At 42.9% G+C, this 16,015-nt stretch overlaps 1 protein-coding gene across 2 annotated transcripts in view; it reads right to left on the reverse strand.

Moving 5' to 3' along the window:
• The window catches only part of LOC123383590 (probable cation-transporting ATPase 13A5), an 83,174-nt gene that overhangs the window by 46,674 nt on the left and 20,485 nt on the right, over positions 1–16,015 (reverse strand). Inside the window, exons 2-6 of one of the 2 annotated variants that reach the window (XM_045051524.1) lie at positions 8,340–8,513; positions 7,492–7,638; positions 7,196–7,224; positions 6,974–7,054; positions 3,132–3,201 (exon numbers count right to left, since the gene is read on the reverse strand). In XM_045051524.1, the coding sequence (XP_044907459.1) occupies positions 3,132–3,201; positions 6,974–7,054; positions 7,196–7,224; positions 7,492–7,638; positions 8,340–8,513 (501 nt within the window). Of the gene's footprint in view, positions 1–3,131; positions 3,202–6,973; positions 7,055–7,153; positions 7,225–7,491; positions 7,639–8,339; positions 8,514–16,015 lie in introns of both variants that reach the window. The other variant, XM_045051523.1, reaches the window with a different exon arrangement.

Here is a 16,015-nt window from a genome sequence, read left to right on the forward strand (position 1 = left end):
ATTCAGCATCCTTTTTTTTATAAATTTTTTGTAACGTTTATTTATTTTTGAGAGAGACAAAGCATGAACGGGGGAGGGTCAGAGAGAGGGAGACACAGAATCTGAGACAAGCTCTAGGCTCTGAGCTGTCAGCACAGAGCCCGACGTGAGGCTTGAACTCATGGACCGCGAGATCATGACCTGAGCCGAAGTCAGCCGCCTAACTGACGGAGCCACCCAGGTGCCCCTCAGCATCCTTTCTTAATAAAAACCCTCGAGAAAGTCGGGATAGAAGGATTATACTAAACATCATAAAAGCCATTTATGAAAAGCCCACAGCTAACATCATCCTCAATGGGGAAAAACTGAGAGCTTTTTCCCTGAGATGAGGAACACGACAGGGATGTCCACTCTCACCGCTGTTGTTTTAACATAGTGTTGGAAGTGCTAGCATCAGCAATCAGACAACAAAAGGAAATCAAAGGCACCAAAACTGGCAAAGATGAAGTTAAGCTTTCACTTTTTGCAAAGGACATGATATTATACATGGAAAATCCGATAGACTCCACCAAAAGTCTGCTAGAACTGATACATGAATTCAGCAAAGTCGCAGGATACAAAATCAATGTACAGAAATCAGTTGCATTCTTATACACGAATAATGAAGCAACAGAAAAAGAAACTGATCCCATTCACAATTGCACCAAGAAGCATAAAATACCTAAGAATAAATCTAACCAAAGATGTAAAAGATATGTATGCTGAAAACTACAGAAAGCTTATGAAGGAAATTGAAGATATAAGGAAACGGAAAAACATTCCATGCTCCTGGGTTGGAAGAGTAAGTATTGTCAAAATGTCAATACTACCCAAAGCTATCTACACATTCAATGCAATTCCAATCAAAATTGCACCAGCATTCTTCTCGAAGCTAGAACAAGCAATCCTAAAATTCATATGGAACCAAAAAAGGCCCCGAATAGCCTAAGTAATTTTGAAGAAGACCAAAGCAGGAGGTATCACAATCCCAGACTTTAGCCTCTACTACAAAGCTGTCATCATCAAGACAGCATGGTATTGGCACAAAAAACAGACACATAGACCAATGGAATAGAATAAAAACCCCAGAACTAGACCCACAAATGTATGGCTGACTAATCTTTTTTTTTTTTTAATTTTTTTTCAACGTTTATTTATTTTTGGGACAGAGAGAGACAGAGCATGAACGGGGGAGGGGCAGAGAGAGGGAGACACAGAATCGGAAGCAGGCTCCAGGCTCTGAGCTGTCAGCCCAGAGCCTGACGCGGGGCTCGAACTCACGGACCGCGAGATCGTGACCTGGCTGAAGTCGGACGCTTAACCGACTACGCCACCCAGGCGCCCCTGGCGCCTTGACAAAGCTTTCTTGCTTTGACAAAGCAAGAAAGAACATCCAATGGAAAAAAGACAGTCTCTTTAACAAATGGTGCTGGGAGAACTGGACAGAAACATGCAGAAGGTTGAAACTAGACCACTTCCTCACACCATTCACAAAAATAAACTCAAAATGGATAAAGGACCTGAATGTGAGGCAGGAAACCATCAAAACCCTAGAGGAGAAAGCAAGAAAAGCCCTCTCTGATCTCAGCCATAGCAATTTCTTACTTGACACATCCCCAAAGGCAAGGGAATTAAAAGCAAAAATGAACTACTGGGACATTATGAAGATAAAAAGTTTCTGCACAGCAAAGGAAACAATCAACAAAACTAAAAGGCAACCAGCAGAATGGGAAAGGATATTTGCAAATGACATATGGGACCAAGGGCTAGTATCCAAAATCTGTAAAGAGCTCACCAAACTCCACACCCCCAAAAAAAATTTCCCAGTGAAGAAATGGGCAGAAAACATGAATAGACACTTCTCTAAAGAAGACAACAGGCTCATGAAAAGATGCTCAACGTCGCTCCTCATCAGGGAAATACAAATCAAAACCACACTCAGATATCACCTCACGCCAGTCAGAGTGGCCAAAATGAACAAATCAGGAGACTATAGATGCTGGAGAGGATGTGGAGAAACGGGAACCCTCTTGCACTGTTGGTGGGAATGCAAACTGGTGCAGCCGCTCTGGAGAACAGTGTGGAGGTTCCTCAGAAAATTAAAAATAGACCTACCCTATGACCCAGCAGTAGCACTGCTAGGAATTTACCCAAGGGATACAGGAGTATTGATGCATAGGGGCACTTGTACCCCCAATATTTCTAGCAGCACTCTCAACAATAGCCAAATTGTGGAAAGAGCCTAAATATCCATCAACTGATGAATGGATAAAGAAATTGTGGTTTATATACACAATGGAGTACTACATGGCAATGAGAAAGAATGAAACATGGCCCTTTGTAGCAACATGGATGGAATTGGAGAGTGTGACGCTAAGTGGAATAAGTCATACAGAGAAAGATACCATGTTTTCACTCTTATGTGGATCCTGAGAAACTGAACAGAAACCCATGAAGGAGGGGAAGGGAAAAAAAAAAAAAAGAGGTTAGAGTGGAAGAGAGCCAAAGCATAAGAGACTCTTAAAAACTGAGAACAAACAGGGTTGATGGGGGGGTGGGAGGGAAGGGAGGGTGAGTGATGGTATTGAAGAGGACATCTTTTGGGATAAGCACTGGGTGATGTATGGAAACCAATTTGACAATAAATATCATATATTAAATAAATAAATAAATAAATAAATAAACTTGATAAAAAAATAATAAAGTCATCAAAAAGATCACAGAAATAATAATACCCCACCAGCACCACCATTACAACCCCCATCAAAAACTTAAAATGAAAAAAACCGAAAATAATGAAACACGAATCTGTCTCTCACGGGTAATTTTTTTTAATTGATTTTAATTAAAAACAAGTGGTTATTTAAAAAGGACCAGTTAGAAATCTCGGAATAAAAATATATTTATTGAAATATCAAAAAAATAAATAAAAGGAAAAAACTTTCACAGACAGGAAAAGCATAAAGACAGAAGAGAAGAACAAAAAGAAGTTATATGAACCATAGATTTTGTTCATATCCAAGTATCCGTGTGTTGCCTAAAATTTCCTGAATACCAGGAAATAAAAATAAAGAACAAAAATTGTTTTTTTCAAAGATAGATGAAAGAGTTACCTGTTTAATAAGCAGCTTCCATATGGGCTGGATTTCTACCTCAATGGCATTGGGCCCACACACTAATCTTCTGTAAGAAAGTGATCACCAATTAAGTGCCAAATCTAAAACCTCATTGAAAGGGTGGGTGATGGGTATTGAAGAGGGCATCTTTGGGGATGAGCACTGGGTGTTTTATGGAAATCAGTCTGACAATAAATTTCATATTTAAAAAAAATTAAAAAAATAAAAATAAATAAAAATAAAACCACATTGATAAGTGAGTACAACCAAACTAGGCAAAAGTCACTTCTCTACCTTTAAGGCTCTTTGTGCCTTTAATAAAAAAATATTAATGTGCACATCCTAAAATATTAACATAGTTTTAAAATGAAAGTGCCTGATGGACAAAGTTGATTTTCTAGTTAAAAAAAATATCTTAATGCAACTCAAGAATCAAAATGCAGTTAGAAAGGCATGTTGAGTTATTTTTTAAACAATTCAATCACATTTTGAGAACACCTAACAAGACCCAGATGTGACTATGTTTCTAGAATTAGGCATTCTAGATTGCTCTTGATGTTCGAGATCATATATATCTTACCTTGGTCTCTTCAGCACCTAGGACAGGCCCTTAGTATATGAAAATAAATACATGAATGAATGAGCCAACAAACTAGAAGATGATATATGGTCTTCACATCTAACACTTTGCTAATCCACACATGAGTACATTCCAGTAAGAGGCCCTTATGTTTGTACAGCATCTGACAATCTACAGCGTTCTCACACAAGATTCTCTCGTTTGTCACAACGGTCTAAAGGAAAGGGCTAATATCTCCCATTTTGCCAATGGAAAAAACTATTCATTGTGTGTGTTCTGCCAAAGGTACCCATATCTAGTATTAATTGTGACAATGCAACTCTTAGCCTTTTATACGTATTATCTCCTGTAATCATCACATTACCTCTACGAGGTTTCATATTATCATCTTTATTATAAAGGAAACTGAAGTTCAGATAAACTCAGTAACTCCCCCAGAGCCACAGAGCAGGAAAGAAGCGGGTCCAGGTGTCACACCGTGGGCTCCACGACTCCACCTCACACTCCATGAGCACTGATGGTGCAATGTGCATGACGTTTCCTGAATATAAGGTGTAACAGAGCTCAGCCCAAGTTTGATTTCCAAGCCGCGCCTTTCCTACTGCAATGATTTGCATGGATCCCAGAGGACACAAACCAGGGTCTTCTGACTCCATGTGTGAAAACACTGAGGTGCAGAGATGCTGGGAGACAGAGAGGTCAAACAGCATGTGCTGCTGGGTTTGCTGCCTGTGACTCAAGATTCCTTTCCTCTGGTACTCACAGGCATGCCCTTTTTTCCCAGTCAAGTGACAGACGTTGAGAATTAAGTTCGGCCCTGAAGTATACCCAAACTGACAGGGAACATCTCTTCCAAGCTCCACATTCAGTGATGTCACGTTGGTGGCTTGAAATCAGCAATAGCTGTTGTTTTTCCCACGATAGAATTTGGCAGACTCTCTCCATCCAAGCTTTTCTTCTTCCAGAGAGCTGGGTTACCAACAGGGTGACTGGTCTGGGGCCCACGTTAAGAGCTGTCTTGACCACCAAACATTTCTCCTTCTATTTCAGGAGGGTAAACAAAGGAGGCAGGAGCAGGGCATTAAGTGAAAAGAAAATGAGGAGGTGCACAACTGTCCTCATAAGACTATTGGATGGATGGGGGTAAGGTAGGTGTGGTTTTCCCTGTTTCTGTGAGATAAGAGAATTGCCTCAAGTCCCTGTGGACCTAAGACAGGCAGTGAAAGTGGCATCCAGTTCATGAATGAGTGAAGATAGGAGCGGGGAACCTCCTGGAATATTTTTCTTCCCAAGGCCTTCTGAAAATTTATCTTCAGGATGTTGTCTCTCCTGATGTCCTGATTTGCTTTTTGCTACCAAAAAGGTGACCACATAAATGTGTCCATTTTCCCTCTTTGCCTGGTTTCTGGGAAGCCTGAAGAGAAAGTTGTATTTAGACTTTGTGGCTTTTTGTCATCAAGGAGTTCTCAGTATACTCCTTCATTTCTCATGTTGCATCCTTGCTTTTCATGAAGGCAAACTCATCTCCAGTTAGGAATTTAATCAGATATCACTCAAACAATCAATCAATCGCATTTTGAGTTTTGAAAAAAAAAAAAGCCCTAGTCTTATATTAAAAAATGATGGGAAAAAAATAATAAAATAAAAAATAAAAAATGATGGGGGTGGGGGGAGGAGAACTTCACATTCTATTCACTCTCTTTACTGTCCACCTAGAAAAACCCATGAGTAAAACCTGCCTGTGTATTTGAAAGATTATCTCCTCTATCCTTCGCATTTGGGAAACTAAACTCTTTGTCTTGCTCATTACGTTGTCAAGTTCTTTACGCTGTGGACCAGCTTTAAATTTAATTATGTGTGATATTTAGTAAAGCTTGGCACTCGCTAAGGACAAATGTGAAGGGCAATCCTTCCTGTAGAAATGGTGTCCTAGGAGAAGTAAACTTGCGTTAATCAACTACACCTCCTAACTTAGCTCAATCCTTCACGTGTCTGGTGCTTAATGCTATGAAACCAGTATGCTCTTAATGACTCTGACAACATTTTGTGTTTCAACGTAATCAGCATTACATCTGAAATCTTATACAGTGATATTATCTCTAAGGCGTTTTGCAAATATTGTCAGAATCTGGATGATGCCTTGTTCATTTTCTCGTCATTTTTCATTCAGCAGGAGAAAAGTTTAAAAACAACAGATCGGTAATTCTCAGAGTTGGTGCGCATATGAATTGTCGGAGGGGGGGTTTGCTAAAAATGCAGTTTCTGCTCTCACCATTACCCTTAGTTCCTACTTACTAAATGAAAATTATGAGGGTGGAGCCCAAGAACCTGTATTTTATGTACCAGAATGCTTCTTAGCTGGAGAATTTGTGTTTCTTATAGACTGTGAGGAAGGTCGGGCAGGATAAGGCCTGAAAATGGGCAAGAAATGAAGCTAATTATTAGGATTCTGGGGAAGTCTTGCAATGGTTTACTTTCAGACTCACCAGCATTCACTATTTCAAATTACAGATGAGGGAAGCAGAGACTCAAAATCGCTATGGGTTAATAAGTAGCATAAGCATTTTTATGGTACTACTATACTATTATGTCCTAATCTCTGTGCATTTATAGATATCATTCTCACAATTGTACCACTATTCTTTCCCAATAGTTAGTGAATGTCTCTGGGGTAGTGAGTAAGCCTTATTTATCCTTAGATCTTTAGTGCTTGCAAAGTGCTTAGCCTAGTAAAGGCATTCGGTCAATAGATTAATGAATGCATTCATGTATTCATTCATTCCACAAATATCTGTTGAGTGTCCACCATGAATCAGGCACCGTTCTAGGTGTTATGAATGACACAACTGCCTGAGCAAACAAAATCCTCATCTCCAGGCTGTTTCTTCATAGGAAAATTAATCATAACATTGTCTTTCTGCCTCTCCAAGGATTTAGAGGATGACAAATCAGATGTCTATGAAATGACTCAAGGCTCTTTAAGGAAAGAATGAAAACAACAACACAGACGAGACTATTTTACAATCCTGAAAGAAAAGACCAAATATTATATGCCTGCAACGTTCTTTTGGGCTCTTCTTTTTTAAATAAGTTTGCCTGCGATGAAAACAACTTAAAATTTGTCTCTGTTGCTGGTAAACAAAACTGGAATGTAATGAAGCTGATGAAGCATTATGCCAATAGCTTACCGATCATAAGCCATTTGATATTTCAATTTCTGCTGGCCGAGTTTACTCTCAGGAAGTATCACAAACCCTACCTGACCTCTTGCTCTTCACTGGTCAGGCCCCGTCCAAACGTGTGGTGGATATCATAGCAGGAGTTGCTGTCTTCCAGCAGGCTAGGGTGTGGTCAGGACAAGAAGCATACCTTAGTTCATGGCACCCAACAAATCCGGTTCCTCCCTTATATCCTGATGAATGCTGAGAAAAAGACTTACCCGACTTTCTGAAACCTCTTCTCCAAGTTGTCCCAAACATACCTGATTTTCCGCACTTGGATATATCGCAGCTGCAATTACAAATGTGATAGGACAGATGTCATTCACCAAGTAAAGCCCATCAGGGGAGGTGAGGGCTTCTTGGTAGGGGTCCCCACGCAGCTCTCACTTGCCTTGATACATTGTTGTAATTCCCAGCCCGGCAGCCTCACTTGCCTTGACACACTGTTGTAATTCCCAGCCCAGCAGCATGACATGCAGAACTTTCCTCCAATAAACATTTGCAGTATTCTTTTTTAGCAAAGGCATGCCATAACATTGTGCTCAAAATTGCTTACTTTTAATTCTGGCTTCAATACCGCATGGTTAATGACAGAGTGGCGGTCAGCCACCAGGGGTTCTTCTGGGTTCTTGCTTATAGGAAACTTCAGTGTCGCTAAGTAGAGGCATATAACCTTCTTCCTCGTATATCTTTGGAATTCATCCTAGAGAAATCAATCCAGCCCATGAAATTCTCAAATATTATTTATTCAATAAGTCACTCAATCAACCAAATACCTACCTAGACCAGAGATTCTCAAAGTTTGGGCTACAGACAAGAGGATCAGCATTAGCTTGAAACTTGCTAAAAATGCAAATTCTCAGCCCTACCATAAGCCTACTAAATCAAAAATTCTGGGGTGAGGTCAGCAGTCTGTGTTAAGGAGCCCTCCAACTAATTTGAGAACCACTGTGCTAGAGAATAAAAAGACACACTTCACAGGAAAGTTTTTTTTTTTTTTTTTTTTTTTTTTTTTAATATGAAGAAAACAGCTTCTGGCTATCTTAACATGACATTTAAGGGTTTAAAATCTCTACTTCCCCTCAAAATTTGTATTCTAAAAAAACTGAAAAATATCTAAAAATACATCCTTCCTGTGTTATGTCTTTAAGAGTTGTAATACCAACAGCCACTACTCATGTAATGGCTAAGGAAACTGAAAATTAGCCTGACAGAGTAGTCATTTTCCCCAGAGTGACATGGAGGAAATGTCCTTCCTTTCTTCCTGAGTCAAAGTAAGAGAGGGCAAGTTCCAGGATACTATTGCCATCTACTTGGGGACAAGAAAACTCAAGCAAAGAAAGATCTCTGGAACACCAGCCAGCCATTGGTGGCACCACCAATGCAATGCTGAAGGGCACGTACCGTTGTTCTTAGCAAAACAGTGTCTGCTTCTTGCAAAGGGCATGGGTTGCAATTAGCCCACACTCTCCACTGGGGCTTCCAGTAGAACACCAGCAGAAGAACCCCACACGTCAGCATGGTTGTTATAAGGCACAGGGCTCTGCGAAGATTATGGGTCCGGTAACCAAACACCTCCTGGAGAGTAAAGTAAACATGACTCTATTTTTCTTTTTTTACATAAACACATCATTTTGTTCCAAGAAACACAAGCTTTAGATGCAGGGGTGTTAGTTGGGAGACAGATCTGGTTTCGGCTGGTTGAAAGAGATCAATTGCTCACAGCTGTCAGCTGATACAATTAAAAAAAAGAGACCCATTTGGCTACCCTGGCATATGGAGCTTAAAACAGACGGGCAGACCAAAGAATGGGCAGACTTATTTGGTTCTAGTTTTAGGAGTCACCCCATGATTTGGACCAGATTCACTTTTTTTAGGTATAAAGTTAAAAAATATATTAATGTAAATTTACTGGTGGAAGATGTTACAAATGGTGGGATGATATAAATTAAGAGATTATCTGTGAACACGAAAGATTTTCAAAAGACAGCTTATAGGAATTTACCCTGATGGTAACATGCTGAAATATTTCTACTTTTAGTAGTAGGGGAGTTGATATTATCATGAAATGAGTAAAGACTTTGAGATGCGGTTTTAGAAGGAAACAGTCAAAAACAATATATACCTTTATTTCAAACAAATTTCTAATTTCTCTCTTCCACAAAGAAGTGTCACAGCATTGGTTTTTAAATTTCAAAAACTTGATTTTTAGTGTACTTGGGAGACCCAGAAGAATGTTGATTATGAATGACATTATTACTATAATATTATTTTACCTTCTGCTGTTTTGTGTGTATGTTTCTAAGACTTTGACTTCCATGTCCACATCACAGAGATATAATGTTAAGAAATGGGTTTTTACTGAGTTTCTATAGCATTTTTAATGACGAAATCTTCTGGAATTTTATGCCAGTTTAGATCATGTTATAATAAATCTCTTGGCTTAATATTTGGAATAGTTTTCATCTTCAGTGATCATTTTCATTAATTTTTTCTAGTAAAGAACTCTGGTAAATGAAGATTTTAATAACAGTTGTTGAAAGTAATCCTTAAACATGATGGAAAGGTCACAGGTAGCAAAGATGTTTGAGTCACTGCTCTACTGGTTATTAGCTATGTGACCTTAGGTAATTCGTATTGTAAGGGTTAAATTGTAGTGTAGGGCTAACAGGAAGCTTGAAAAATAACAGCTTTGTTCTGACACTGAAGGTGAAGGGATAACAGCCTTGCTTTACTCTTGCAAATCACATTTCATACTCTTGTAAATCAGGCTTTACCAATGAAGGAAAACAGAAGCTCAAAGAAAGCATCAGAGGCAAGGTCAAGGAGATCCACTGGTTGCAACTTCGTGGCAGAAAGTCTAAAATAATCACCTCATTTGGCAACTGTTTCTAACACATCTGGCAACTGTTTCTAACTCATCCGGGAACTGTTTCTCTGTTCTGTCCCCAGGTAATGATACAACGATGCGATCAGCTTTAAAAACTCTGTACCCCGGTTGTTCGAGGCCGCATTCTTATCAAGAGTGTTGGTCCCGATCAGTCGGCCTTGCCTCTCATTGTAATAGACTTTGTTGTGACTGTCACTGGTGCCCCTAGCATTCTGTTTCAGGAGTAATGTGGATGCAATATTTGGTGCATTGGCCGGGAAAGTTAAAGGTCTGAAACAGGGCTTTTTCCTGCTCCACCAACCCCTGGGAGGAAGCTCGGGATTGGGAGAGGTAAGGGATTCTTGGGCCGCACCATTTGAATGACTCAGGAGGGTCTGTCGGATGCGCCTATAGACCCAGAGTCAGGGATGCTACCGGGACACCAATGGACCCCATTTGATTTGGTTTTTGTCAAGAAAGATCCTATTTTTCAGGTGACGGCCACGGCCTACTGGCCTTGAGATCTCAAACTGTGTTGTCTTCGTGTCTTGTCCTCTTCCTGTTGACTGTGTGCCCCTGTCAGTTTTGCCTATCTTTGTCAAGGGTCAAAATCAGAGTCTCATACTAACTCATTTCTAGGACTATAGGAGAGCTGCCTCAGTTTTTGGCCTTCACGTTAAGAAGCCAGTCCTTCAAACTCTCTGTGAGGTGGAATGGACCAGCTTTCAGGTTGAATCGCCTCCACAGGGGACCTTTGACCTTACTTTGGTATATAAGGTTCATGATATTGTCTTTTCTAGGCACGAAGACCACATTCCATACATTGAGGCATGGAGGACCCTCATTGAAAACCCTCCAGATTGGTTAAAACTTCTCCTTCCCCTTCCCCCTTGCCTCCCTAAAGTACAGGCTTTATAACTCAAAGGCTGCCCATTTGGAGCTCAGAATAAGAATCTGATGGGACTAGGTGGCCGCCCCCTCTATCACCTGCACCAGAGGAAAAAGAAACCACCCGCCGCCCTATAGTTCTCGCTCAAAGAATACAAGTCAAGATGCTTCAGATCAGGAGGCAAGCCCGAGTCGGGACACTCCCCTGAGCCCGTCTCACACCCGGTCAGGGACTCCTGGAATTCCATCCCCCTCCCACTGCCCTGCCCCTTCTTCCAGGGCCACCCCTGCAGGGTGATGTCCGACCCTTTATGACTTATGTACTCTTCTCCACTAGCGACCTTTATAATTGGAAACTTCAAAACCCCTCATTCTCAGAGAAACCCCAAACATTAATTTCTCTTCTTGAAACTATATTTGTGACCCATCAGCCAACCTGGGATGACTGCCAGCAGTTCTTGCAGATTCTCTTCACCACTGAGGAAAGAGATAAGATCCATCATGAGGCCCAGAAATTAGTGATGGGGCCAAACGGGCAACCCACCGAGGATCCCGCTGTACTTGAGGAAGTTTTTCCCTCCTCACATCCTGAAAATTGGGACTGAAACACTCCTCACGGTAGGCGATCATTGACCCTATTTTGCCAGACTCTCCTGGGAGGTCTCCCAGCGGCCGCCCGCTGGCCCACAAACATGTCTAAGGTAACAGAAGTAGTTCAGGGGGCCGAGGAAAGCCCCTCAGCCTTCTTAGAAATGCTCATGGAGACATACCGCACCTTTACCCCTATTGACCCTGAGGCACCTGAAAATAGAAGGGCATTAAACCTGGCCTTTGTCTTACAAAGGCCCCAGACATTCGGAAAAAGTTACAAAAATTAGATGGGTTTGAAGGAAAAAATTTATCTTAGTTGAAATAGCCCAAAAAGTTTTTAACAATAGGGATTCTCAGGAAGAAAGACAAAAAAATTGACTAGGGTGGTAGCGGCTGTCCTGGATGCCCGCGGGGAAGAGGACCCAGAACGTCCAAAGAATTCTGGTCTGGGCAAAAGGAAAAAGACAAAGGGTTAAAGCGCCACTAGGAAAAAACCAATGTGCATATTGCAAACAAGAGGGACACTGGAAAAAGGATTGCCCCAACTTAGCCCCACGCAAAACTCGGCCACTCCAGGTGTATGTAATGGGAGTCGATTCCAACTGACAGGGCCACGGCTTGGTAGCCCACTTCTGAGCCGTTGGTTACTGTTAATATAGGGGGGCAACCTAAGACCTTCTTGGTGGACACTGGGGCAACATTTCAGTTCTAAAACAAGATCCTGGCCCCACCAGGCAAGGAGCAACCCTGGTGCAAGGAGCAACTGGGTCCCAGACTTGTAAATGGACCACTGAATGACAAGTAGATTTAGGCCATAAAACCGTTACACATTCTTTCCTATTCATACCTGAATGTCCCTACCCTGGATTACTAGGTAGAGACCTACTGCAGTTTGAAATTCACTGAAGGGGGTATGCATATTAAAGGCCAGGATGGCCCAACAACAGTAATGGTGACTGTGCCACTTGGGGAAGAGGGCCTGCTCACTCTGGTGAGTGATAAAAATGTCCATGCAGTCGATCCCCTCCTTAGCCTCCAGGCAGACTTCCCCCAGGTATGGGCCGAGACCAATCCACCTGGGCTGGCGATTCATCAAGCTCCAATAATAGTGGAACTTAAGGCATCTGCACTTCTGGTAAGACTAAGACATTATCCCATGTCCCGGGAGGCTAGGCGGGGAATCGCCATTCACATCAAGTGTTTGTGCGACTCTGGCATTTTGATCCCATGCAAGTCGCCACGGAACACTCTGCTTCTCCTTGTCTGGAAGCCTTATTCATCCGATTTCCGGCCAGTTCAGGACCTAACAGCAGTAAACACCAGGGTAATGGACATTCATTCCACTGTACCCAACCCTTATACTCTCCTTAGTTTGCTTCCCCCTTCTCAGGTGTATTATACAGTTCTGGACTTAAAAGATGCCTTCTTTGCCATCTCGCTGGCCCCGCAAAGCCAGCCACTGTTTGCATTTGAATGGACTGATCCTGAAGAGGAAAAAGCCAGACAGCTCACTTGGACTCGACACCCCCAGGGACCTAAAAATTCTCTTTTTAATGAGGCCCTGCACCAGGATTTAGAGCCATTTCGAATCTCCAACCCCCAGGTAACTCTACTGCAATATGTTGATGATATCTTGTTGGTGGCCCCTTCTCATTTAAAATGCCTGAGAGCCACCAAAGAACTCTTGAGTTTTCTGCAAAAACTGGGGTACCAGGTGTCAGCCAGAAAAGCACAGATCTGTCATATTGCAGTGACCTATTTAGGTCACAACCTTAAAAAAGGTAAGCACTATCTCGGTGAACAAAGAATTTGGGCTATATTCGATATTCCTCAGCCTAAAACTCGCAAACAAGTTCGCGAGTTCCTGGGGGCAGCAGGCTACTGCAGACTATGGATACCTGGCTTTGCTGAACTGGCAGCCCCTTCGTATGCCACTCTCAAGGGGTCTCCAGAGTCCTTCACATGGGGGGAGACTCAAACTAAAGCCTTCTAAGCCTTATGAGATGCTCTCATGACCCACCAGCCTTGGCCCTGCCAGATCCCACAAAGCCATTCCATTTGTTTGTAGCCAAAAAAGGGGGGCAGCCAAAGGAGTTCTGACTCAGCGCCTGGGACCTTGGCCCTGACCGTTGGCCTATTTATCCAAACGGCTGGACCCAGTTGCTTCCGGGTGGCCCCCATGCATTTGACAAATTGCCGCCACCACACTCCTAAAGATGCAAACTAACCTTGGGGCATTGTCTGTCATGGGACCCCATGAAGTGGAGGCTTTACTGCGGGCTCCCCCAGAGCGATGGCTGTCAAATGCTCGGATTACCCAATATCAAGCATTGCTACTCGACCAGCCCCAAATACGTTTTTGTGCCCCCACAGCCTTAAACCCAGTCACTTTGCTGCCCAAAGGACAAGGTCCGCCTCTGCACTCTTGCCCAGAAACCTTGGCGACGATCTCATCCCTCCACTCCGATATTACAGATGTTCCCTTACAGGACCCTGATAGCATGTTTTCAGATGACAGTAGTTTTGTGTTTCAAGTGCAAAGGCATGCCGGTGCTGCAGTGACAACAGACCGCGAGGTTTTATGGCAACAGACCCTTCCCCCGGGAACTTCAGCCCAGGGCGCAGATCTCATCGCCCTAACAAAAGCCCTAAAACTCAGAAGAAACAAGTCAGTTAATATTTATATGGACAGCCGCTATGCTTTTGCAACCGCGCATGTACACGGATCCATTTATCAAGAGCGCGGTCTCCTCATGGCGGAAGGCAAGGACATCAAAAATAAAGCTGAAATTTTAGATCTTCTAGCAGCCATCTGGGAACCTGCAAAGCTGGCAATCATTCACTGCCCAGGACATCAAAAAGGCGACTCCCTAGAAGCAGTCGGAAACCTCCTGGCTGATGCAGCAGCCGGAGAAGCTGCCCTAACTAAAAGTAAAAGTGCATTGGAGATACCGATCTTGACAGAGCCTTTGCTTCCACTGGAGCCCAGTTACACTCCTAAAGATTTGGAGTGGGTTTCAAGAAAAGGGGGAAGTATGATACCAGGACGAAAGTGGTTTCAGCATCCTGAAGGTAAGATACTCTTACCCACGGCACTCGGGCCGCGCATGATGTGTCAACTCCACCAAGGGAATCATCTGGGAAAACCAAGATGGAGGAATTAGTGCGGAAAAATTTCAGGGCGCAAGGGCTGGGAAAAGAGATTGAAGAGATGGTTGAAAGGTGTGTAAGTTGCGCCCAAGTAAATCAGGGTGCAAGTAAGAAGGTTTCAGAAGCTAAAAGAGATAGAGGAACTGAACCAGGCTGGTTTTGGGAAGTAGATTTTACTGAAATTAAACCAGGGAAATACAGATATAAATACCTGCTTGTTTTTGTAGACACCTTCTCCGGGTGGGTCGAGGCGTTCCCAGTTAAGAAATTATTAAATGAAATAATTCCTAGATTCGGGCTGCCTCTGAGCATAGGATCAGACAATGGCCCGGCCTTCACGGCGCAGGTGTCCCAGGGTCTGGCCCGGGGAATTGGGAGTAAATTGGAAAATTACATTGTACGTATAGACCTCAGAGCCCAGCTCAAGTAGAAAGGATGAATCGGACCCTAAAAGAGACCTTAACCAAATTGTCCCTTGAGACAGGTGAAAATTGGGTTGATGTCCTGCCTTTTGCCCTTTTGCGAGCACGTTGTACTCCATTTGTCAAGGGATGTTCCCCTTATGAAATTTTATTTGGCAGACCTCCACCTATCCTGCCGAGGCTAGGAGATGACGTAATGGAACAATTGGAACAGGACCATTTGCTGGCTTCACTAATGGCCCTGCAACATGTACAAAAGGAAATAACCAGGGCCTTGAAAGAAGCCTTCGCTCATCCTCCTGTTCTTCCTCACCCCTTTCAACCAGGAGACTTAGTCTGGGTCAAGAGGCACAAGCCTAAAACCCTGGAGCTGCACTGGAAAGGACCGCACACCATGATCCTGACTATGCCCACGGCCGTGAAGGTAGATGGTGTCCGAACCTGGATTCATCACTCTCAGTTTAAGAAAGACTGCGTAAAGGCGGGAACACCCTAGACTGATACAAAACCAGACAACGAACAGCAATGGAAGGTCCAAAGGCACCCAGAGGATCCTTTAAAGCTAAGACTGATGCGGGCATAATAATTGTCTGGGTTTGTATAATGATAAGTGGGGGGGACTGTACGGAATTGCATCCCCTATCTTTTTGGCCATACCAATGGGAACTCAGGGACACTGTCACGGGGAAGGTGATAGCATCTAATACCTCTTCAACTGTGCCTTGTTTTTTGTTTGATTTCTGTGACTTGGTGGAGGACTCATGGGAGACTTTAATTACTAATTATAAACAGCCAAAGGGCTCCACGCCTCTGGTCCCCGAAAACCCCTATGTGGTTACCTATGGATGTGGACACAGGGATCAAGAACAAAAATTGGCTAACCTACCAGGGTTATACAGTTGCCCTGCAAATAGAAAGGTTGAATGTGAAGGAAAAGGCCAATACCATTGTGCAAAATGGGGTTGTGAAACGCTGGCTCCCTGGCTGGCAGGACAGGGCCATGACTGCTTAATCACCCGCCTTAGAACTCCAGATCCCAAACGTCAGACTCAAGGAAAATGTAACCCAACAAAAATGTTTAAAAAAGGTTTCTAGTTCCAGTAATCTTTCCTCTTCCTGGGACACTAGACACACTTGGAGGAGTCTCAGAATGTATGCTC

The sequence above is a fragment of the Felis catus genome (genome assembly GCF_018350175.1).
Source record: "Felis catus isolate Fca126 chromosome C2 unlocalized genomic scaffold, F.catus_Fca126_mat1.0 chrC2_random_Un_scaffold_48, whole genome shotgun sequence".
Taxonomy (NCBI): Eukaryota; Metazoa; Chordata; class Mammalia; order Carnivora; family Felidae; genus Felis; species Felis catus.